The sequence below is a fragment of the Hibiscus syriacus genome, unplaced genomic scaffold (assembly GCF_006381635.1).
Source record: "Hibiscus syriacus cultivar Baekdansim isolate YM2019G1 unplaced genomic scaffold, ASM638163v2 tig00117048_pilon, whole genome shotgun sequence".
Taxonomy (NCBI): Eukaryota; Viridiplantae; Streptophyta; class Magnoliopsida; order Malvales; family Malvaceae; genus Hibiscus; species Hibiscus syriacus.
Window position 1 is genome coordinate 7,602,927 of NW_024063538.1, and position 9,286 is coordinate 7,612,212.

Sequence of the window (9,286 nt, forward strand, 5' to 3'; positions counted from 1 at the left end):
TCGAACTCAAAAGTCTTTGATGACAGATAACCCTTCTCGTCTTGAGTTATGCTGCAAATGGTGTGCCTTGGAGCTGAGTGTAGTCGAACTCGATGGTCTTTGGTTGACAGATAACCCTTCTTGCCTTGAGTTGTGCTGTAAATGATGTGCCTTGGATCTGAGCGTAGTCTAACTCAAAAGTCTTTGATGACAGATAACACTTCTCGCCTTGAGTTATGCTGTAAATAATATGCCCTCGAAGTTGAATGTAATCGAACTCGAGGGTCTTTGGCAGATAGCCCTTCTAACCCTGAGTTATGCTGTAAATAATATGCCCTCGAAGCTGAATGTAATCAAACTCGAGGGTCTTTGCCAGATAGCCCTTCTCGACTTAAGCTATAATGCAAATGATGTGCCTTGGAGCTGAGCGCAGTCAAACTCGAAGGTCTTTGGTTCGCACGATTCCCTTCGTCGTGAAGTTGAAACCGTGGATTGGATATCCTTCGTCGAGAAGTTGAAATCTAAGTTAAGTTGCATTGTTTCGAGGCCAATATCTTTCGCCGTGAAGTTGAAATTGACTCTAAAACTAGAAAGTTTATTGACAGACACTCCTTCTTTGAGTTGGATATCCTTCGTCGTGAAGTTGAAATCCAATCTAGAGATAGATGCTGCTTGTGTGTACGATTCCCTTCGTTGTGAAGTTGAAACTGTGGATGTGTGGGCACGATATCCTCCGTTCGTGGAGTTGAAATCATGGATCCGTTGGTACGATATCCTCCATCGTGGAGTTGAAATCATGGATGACCCCTTCATCGTGAAGTCGAGCCTTGACTTGAATATCCTTCTTCGTGAAGTTAAAATCCAAGCTTGTGTTGTTTCGAGTCCAATATCATTTGTCGTGAAGTTGAAATTGGCTCTGAAAATGGAAAGTTTATTGACAGACACTCATTCATTGAGTTGGATATCCTTCGTCGTGAAGTTGAAATCCAATCAAGAGATGGATGATGCTCGTTTATACGATTCCCTTCGTTATGAAGTTGAAACCGTGGATGTATGGGCACGATATCCTCCATTGTGGAGTTGAAATCGTGGATCTGTTGGTACGATATCCTCCGTCGTGGAGTTGAAATCCACTCTGAATGAAATTGAAAAGTTGTTTGTTGACAGACGCTCCTTTGCTGTGAAGTTGAGCACCCACCATAAATTTCTGAATGTGCTTTTGAATCGAGTATCTTTCTTCTTGAAGTTGAATCTTGAATCTAAAAGCTGCAAAAAATATGCATAAAAATGATGAATGTGATGATCTTAAGTATGTCTAAGATGCATGCAACATGAATTAGTTTTATCTCCTCGTGCTTTGTCTGCTTGTTCCTACATGTGGAGGAAATTCCTTCAGAAGATCTGATCGATTGCATCAGGATGTTGAATCCCAAAATATACCACAATATTCAATGTTGAATCTCCAAATATGCCCCAACATTTACTGTTGAATCTTTAAAGATGCCCTGTTATTCCTTATTGCTTGCTTCAGCACTGATTCTAAACATGAGCTTTGTGTCTAAGAGCCACATGTCAAATACCAAGATCCATTCTAGAGAGATTGTCTTGTTTGAAAAGTGTTTTTCTTCTTCTTTTATTTTCAAAAGTTCTGAAAATCTATTAGAAGAGTTTTGAAAAATGTTTAATCAAAAGTTTTGAAAATATTGCCCATTTCTAGGTTTCACAATTTAGACAAATCATAAAACTAGAGTTCATTGGACATCAAAGAATTAATTACACTGTTAATCCTTTAATAAATTATAGCTATTTGGAAAGTATTAAGATCAAAGCTATCTTCGGGAAATGGTTAAGAAATGAAACAATAAGAAAGTCTCAGGTTATTGTGTTTGGTCAATTGTTTGGCCTTCTTATTTCTTTGATGTTCATTGATATGATGGGGTAGCTTGTATACTCCTCTATTGGACGTGTTCGCCGGCTCCTTGCTCTTATGGTCACGCATTGTGCAATGCCTTATCAAGGAATTTGTGCGATTGCCTCAGCTGTACAATTTTTACATTCAAGCCACCTTTTCAGGTTTTCAACTTGAATCCTCCTTTGGTTTCAAGACGTCATTCGGAATTTATGTCTTGAACCCCCATTTGTTATTTTTTCTCTATCATGCATTAAAGATTTTAGAAAACTTTTTGCAAATAAAGATTAATCCTGATGGTTGGAATGAAATCTGAAGATAGTCTCTTCTGTTTAGAAATCCATGTATGTTTAGAAGGGACTTTTTAAGGTACGTAACGTAGGCCAAAGTTCATGGTTATGAAAGAAAAGGATAAATAGGCCCAAACAAGTGTCTCAGGGTATTGAACCAAGGATCAATTCATTCTGATGCCTTCAATCATGTCTTGCTCAATTTGAATATGCTCATATGTGTTTTTCTCTTGATGCTCTATGATCTTCGAGTGAAGTGATTCTGGAATAATTGTGCTTGATCAATCTCATAGTTTGATGCTCTATGTGTCATTTGACTCGAGGGAATCTTTATGTGTGCGTATTGTCTTTATTTTTTCTTTACTTTTTTTTGTTTTTGTTCTGATTGGATCTTCGCATTTGGTATCTCCTTTGGATTGATATCTTCACTTATATGAGCAGATTTCCTCCACCTTGCCCCCTAGTGTGGGGGTGATCCTTGATTAGGTTTGAATCAAAAGAAAAATATTATAGGCTCAAAAAGGGGACTACAAGGGATATATATATATATATATATATATATATACATACATACATATATGGATAAATGAAACAAAGTCGCTCATCATCTCATACACAAAAGTCTTCGCAGAAGAGGTATCCCAGGGGATAGATTTTCAGGATTAAATTTTATTCACATGAAAACAATGTAATTAATGCATGATAGATTCATTTTGAAGTAATTCTCCTTTATGCTTCTTGCTCCCGGCATGCCTCAATTGCTCCCGGTATGCCTCAATTGCTCAGGTTCGTCCTCAGAAGATTGCATCGAGATGCCCACATTTATTCTGGTATGAAGGTTCATGTTCAAGTGAACATTCAACGTCTGCAGGTTTTATTGGTAAAAAAATGTTGGTTTTGCGTCTAAGAAGACAATGGTGTGACTTTATTGACTCAAAGGTATCGGTATGACTCTCCATGAAGTATTTTGGGTAAAGAATCAATGGATTTTTTTTGTTTTTTAACATGATAAGAAAGGTATGATCTTTCCATATGTCAAAAATCTATAATTCTTGAAGAATTAAAAGAATCCTCAATTCATTTAATATTCGAAGAACTAAAGATTAAAATTTGCTCAATTATTTCACCTTAGAAGGTAGCATAATCAGTCGTTTAGAATATTAAACAAATATGAAAGATCGAAAATGTGTTCAAACAAAACAATGCTCTCATGCAAATGGTAGATGCAATGTCTCTTTCGATTATCCATACCCCTAAATCCATCAGGTGTCTAGTTTCAATTTTTCTTCAATTGTTCAAATCTTGTTTCCTTGTGGTGTTACGTGATTAAGAACACTGCATCGAATCCTCCATGAAGAAATTTCATGTTTATGAAAATGCTTAAAATGAAATGTAGATGCAAAAATGCATGAAATGCTTGAGGCACTGATCCTAAAACATGCATGTTATTATAAATAACCCTCATGGATGTTTTATCTTTTAAGAGACAAAAATAACTTGACAGCTTCTGACATGTTGACTAGTCTTCTACCTTCGTCTATCACCGATTGAATAATCTGTCGAATCGCTCCGACTTCTCTGGATGGACCGTGCAAATGTTAAGTTGCTTTTTGTACTGGTCCAAGAAGTATCGAATGACTACATCTCTAGCATTTGTCTTTTGTTGAACATGTTCCCAACGAATACGTCATTGGAGCCCTCAATTGATAGGACTTATGTGAAGTTCATTTGTATGTTTCTTGAATTCGTCAGCAATGGTCTCCAATTTCAGCTATCGTTTTGCCATTGTTGTCTTTGAAAGGACTCCCAAGATGTCCCAAGATCAGTAACCTTCATCTTGCCCCTGTAACTTCTACCAGTCAGTTCTTCAAAGATAGACTTTTATTGTGCTTGATGTAGACTCGGTTCATTCTGAGTCCTTTATAATGCAACTAAGTGATATACTCTTCAATTGTGGGCATCACGTCTTCTGGATTGAATGTGGCATATAGCCGCCTTATAGATTGTCCTCTGCATTTTCATCTCTTGTATTACAACCCCTTTATCTATTAATGTAAATTATTTACGTTTAACGAACACGTTTTTGTGGATCAACACCTCTTTTAAATTATGCAAATGATGAAAATAAAATAAAAGAAAACAAAAATGAAAAGAGTTAGTGAGGTAGATATAATAATCAAAACAATCATGAAAATAAAAGTCTTACCCCACATGATATCTACCCCACATGTTTATTATTCCTACCCGGACATGATCTCTATCCTGAATGCTAACAAATCCTAACCGCATATTTGTCTAGTTCGCATGCTTTGAACAGAAAGTAAATCAGGAAAGAAAGTAGCCTAGGGTTTGGAATGAGGATTCGGGGAATGCTCTAATTCTCCTAGTCTCCCGATTTAGGTTCTAAAAAATGGTACCCGAGTTCTCCTTGCCGGTGCCCTCTTGGGCTTGCCAGACCCATAGTCCTAAGCCCATTACAAGCTTGTGTGGACTAAGTTAAACTCGAGAGGATACATTCCCTTATGTCTGTGCGGTGAATAAATTCACACAAAGACATAAGATATATGAATCCCGAAGGTTACTTGCTAGGCCTGTGCGGAGAATAAATTCTCACAAAGGCGTCGCTTTCACCCCTCACTTAAAAGGGTCGGAGCTCGGGTATAGAGCCAAAGATAAAAACTTTTCAAAAATCTGAAATCATTGAAAGAATGTTAGTACAACTATTTATTTGAAAAATAATCAAAGGTAAATAATTGAAATTGAATAAATAAATTTAAATTTAAATTTACTATTTTCGCATAAAAAAACAACCGAAATTAATTCTGGCCTGACTCACTTACCTGTCCCCAGCGGAGTCGCCAAGCTGTCGCGACTGCCTTTCGGGTGGGCCCGAAATTCGACTTCGACTTGGAATAGAATATTGGGAGTCGCCACCGATTATTTATTTTTCGTAAAAAATTTGGTTGATCGGATACTATCTTACCTGATCTGCGTTTTACCAGAAATATATCAGATTCGGGAGTCGGTTACAATCAAAGAAGGATTAGCACCCTTGAATTGCCCTTTCGATACCATTTAATTTGTCGGTTGTCTTAATTGCGAAAATTGAAATTACAATTTGGATATTCGATTCAAATTACTTACATTTAATTGGTTAAAATTATCCTAAAAAAATCATAAATAAAGTTAAAAAATAAAACACACAAAAACAAAGAGTTAGTATTAAAATTGAAAAATGATAATAATAAAAAGTAAATAAAAAAAATAAAAAAAGTACCAAATTAAGAGTAAATAATTACTAAAATAAAATAAACTGAAAATAAAGTACCCAAATTAGAAACAAACAAAACAAGAAATACAACATGTTAGTGATTAAATTAAAAATAATGAAATTAAAGTGCCAGAAATGAAATAAATAAAATATAGAGTTTTAGGGACCGGAATGTAAAAACTCGGCAACATTTAAGGGGGCTATACGTAATTTGTACGCATATATTTGGGGGTCCTTATGCAAAACACAACAGAAATTGAGGGGACTTGAAAGTGAATAGACCAACATTTTAAACTACCAAAGTAAAAGATGACAAATAATATGGGGACCCTAAGTGAGGTTAACCCACAATCTAAATTAAAACACTCCTCCTTCCTTGTTCATTTCCAGAACACGTGAATTAAGACAAAAAAAAAACCCTTTCCCCATTTTCATTCTCAGTTTGCTAGACCCCTAACTTTTATTCCTTTTCTTTCGTTCTAATCACTCAACCTCCCCACGGCAGACACTCTAAATCCGACGACGACGACACATCAAATCCGGCGATGTCAACACTAACCCGACGAACACCACAGCATCTAGGTAATTTTAAAATCCTAACTCATATATATTTTTAGGGAAAAAAATAAAGCATAAATAAAAATTATACTAACTGATTTTTTAGTTGTAATCTGAGATTAAGCAACAAATTTAACTAGGATTAATGAAGTAACTTAGGATTCTATCCTCTTTAATCTATCTCTATTTTTTACTACATGCTCTAAAAATATGGTTATTATGCATATATATATATATATATATATATATATATATATATTACTGTTATTTCGAAAAGAAAAAAAAATACACAAAAATACCTTAAGACTTGCTTTGTATTTCCTTCAACGAATCGATCCCAAAATTTCTCCCTCTTTTCTTACATTTTCATTCGGGTTTTATAACTCCTATTTTACATAACTTTTCTATAAAATAATATAACTTGTGATGTGATCATAATTTGAATTGGATTTCACATGCATCTTTATCTTTGTGAGTTGACAATGATAGGAAACATGTGCTCTGGGGCAGCTTGGTGTAATGCTGGGATGAGGACAAAATCTGGGTCTACACTTCCTCAGGTGAATATTGATCCGACAGATATGGCGGTGTTTCGTTTTATTTGGGACTGTACATGTCAGCGTAAAATTAAATTGCAATTAACACGCCAGAATCTTTTTGCCAAGCGGCTTCTGCCTAATCCTCTATGTTCTCACTGCCCAAATGTGAATGAATCAGGAATACAAATTCTACGTGATTGTGTTTTAGTGCAATTTGTTTGGAATAATTTAGGTTTTCAGTGGCCTGCTCAGTTACAGGATTCAAGTTTATTCGTGTGGGTAAAGTGGAGTTTCTAAAACATTGTGAAAAATAAGAATACGGAGTTTATAATGACTTTGTGGGCTCTTTGGTATGCTCTAAACAAAAGGAATCATGAAGGCCGTTTTTTCTGAACTGAGGAAATTATTACCTTGGTCACAGCGCAATGTTTAGAGTTTGAAATTGCTAATAGTAGCCTCCAAGGCCCACCTTTGCATGTTGCCGAGAGATGGCGTCCTCCTCCACCACGGGTGGTAAAGGTAAACTTCGATGCCCGATTTGTGAACCCTCAACAAAAAGTTTGGACAGGAGTGTTAGATTCAGGGGCAAATTATGGGTGCGTCCAGAAGGAGTGTTGAGCGAGTTACCTCGGTGTTCCAAGTGGAGGCCATGGCATCTGTTCACGCGCTTCAGTTTGCCAAGGTTTCATCAAATGAACCTGATTTTTCAGATATTAGAGCAGTAACCTGGGAGGTGAAGGGGCTTGCTAGAGATTTTCAAACATGCAACTTCAGTTTTGCTCATAGATCAGCTAATAGAGCCGCTCATCTTTTTGCTGCTGACTTTGATTCGGGAGATGAGGACCGTTTCTATGTTGAAGAGAGTTCTTGGAAAGTCGAAAGACAGGTCTCGAAGGATAGGAGAGGGTTGGATCCACCATAAAATCAGCTGGAAGGAAAGGAGGTTTGTTCGATTTCAGGTTTCTATCTCTCTAAGTGTTCGAAGTTTCTTTGTGTTTTGGCTTTCATCGTCTTATCTGGTTACACAAAGAACAGAAAGGCCAGCATTTGTTGAAGTTTTGTTGGGGTTGGCTGTTTTCATGTGTTTTGTTGTGTTTTTCGGGTTTCTGCTGTTTTATTTTCATTTATTGCTCGAACGCACTGTATTAGTTTGGGATTTTGTTTTAATTGAAAGCTGGCACTTTTCTTGGGTCAAAAAAATATGTTAGCTGATATTTAAACACATATATTTATATTCACTGTCAGTGAATGAAATAATAACCCTTAAACCGATTAATATGATTATAAAAATAGAAGTTATATTCTACCAAATCAAAGTAAAAGATTAAATTTCAAACTTTAACAGAATAGAGGGACTAAAACTAAAAGTAGACCAATCACTCAAACTCTAAAACTAGAATAGTAAAATTACGTGACTCAAAATATTGAACAAATCAGAATCCTTCGTTCCCATCTTGGGTTAAATCAAGCCGTCCACATTCTTCCAGCGTTTTCAAAAGCTGGGCCCCTTTCCTCCTCCCTCTAGCTGTACACTCCCCTTGCAACGCTAACGCCACCGCCCAGGCTACCTCCTCCGGTGGAGCCGGCAGCATATCCTCCTCTTGTTCATCCCCATTCTCATCACCACCGCCTCCGCCTCCGTAGATGACGGATATCACGCTAATTGCATATTCTCGTCCTCTTCCCGCCAACCGTCCCATGACGGACACCATCACGGGCACTGCAAGCACGTGGGCTTTCACTTCTGCTGCTCCTTCGGCCACAGTGCAAATAAGCTCGAGAGCAGCCAACGCCCTCTCCGCTGCCGCTCCTTCCAGCTCTGTCGCCACCTCCACCACCGCTCCCACGGCTCCCGCCTCCACAGCTATGTGCCGGTTTCCTTCCGCCAAACATAACGCGAGTAGAATTTTAGTCGCTGGTTTCACCCCTGCTTTGGTTTTCAAATTCGAAACGATCCCACGCATCAATTCAGGTGAGCAAACCTGGTCCGATGGTGGGTTGGGCACGAGTGAGCGTTCTAGAAGCTGGAGGGCAGCAAGTTGCTCGGATAGAGAACCTGTTGAAAGCTGAACCTCGGCGATATGGAAAAGTTCTTGGAGATTAGTGGAGGAAAGCGGCGGCGGTGGTTGAAAATGAGTAGCTTGCAGTGGCTTTTGGTGGAGAGGGGACGTCGGGATGGGGAATTTCCATTGGGTAAAGCTATGGGAAGCAGAGGAAGAAGAGGAGGAAGAGGAAGATTCCGGGCGTTGCTGCAATGAGTTTTTCGGCGGCTGAGGCGGTGGAGGAGGGGCTGTATGAGTCAGGACAGACGGCGGCGGTGGAGAGGCAGGTGGTTGTTGTGAGGAAGAAAGAGGGAGGGGAAGAGAATGAGGAGTGGTGGGGCTGAGGGTAGATTGAGTACAGTTACGGAAAAAACCGCATGAGAGGAGCGGACGCGGCTGCGTTTTGAGCTTTGAGTGGTGGTGGCTGGTTTTCATACTGATTCCCACTTTCCAGCTTAAAGTTTTAGGTTTTTGGTGGTGAAAGTGATGGCGGTGGTGGAAGGTGTAGCAATAAAAACTTAAAAGAGCTGATGGAAAAGACGAAGTAGAGTCAGAGAGCTTAATGGAAATAATGGAGCTGAACAGTTTGCAGAGATAGCAGTGGGGGACTCACCTTGCAGAACGACAGAGGACGTTTCACGATCCGTCGTCGTTTAGTCCGCTTTTTGGATAATGAGCGGGACAAAATTCTTGATTCA

At 38.5% G+C, this 9,286-nt stretch overlaps 1 protein-coding gene across 1 annotated transcript; it reads right to left on the reverse strand.

Moving 5' to 3' along the window:
- Positions 1-7,926: 7,926 nt before the first annotated feature.
- On the reverse strand, positions 7,927-9,056 carry LOC120197392. Its single transcript, XM_039198934.1, has one exon. It carries the CDS (start codon positions 9,021-9,023, stop codon positions 7,980-7,982), a length of 1,044 nt encoding a protein of 347 aa, XP_039054865.1. The 5' UTR covers positions 9,024-9,056; the 3' UTR covers positions 7,927-7,979.
- Positions 9,057-9,286: the final 230 nt, after the last annotated feature.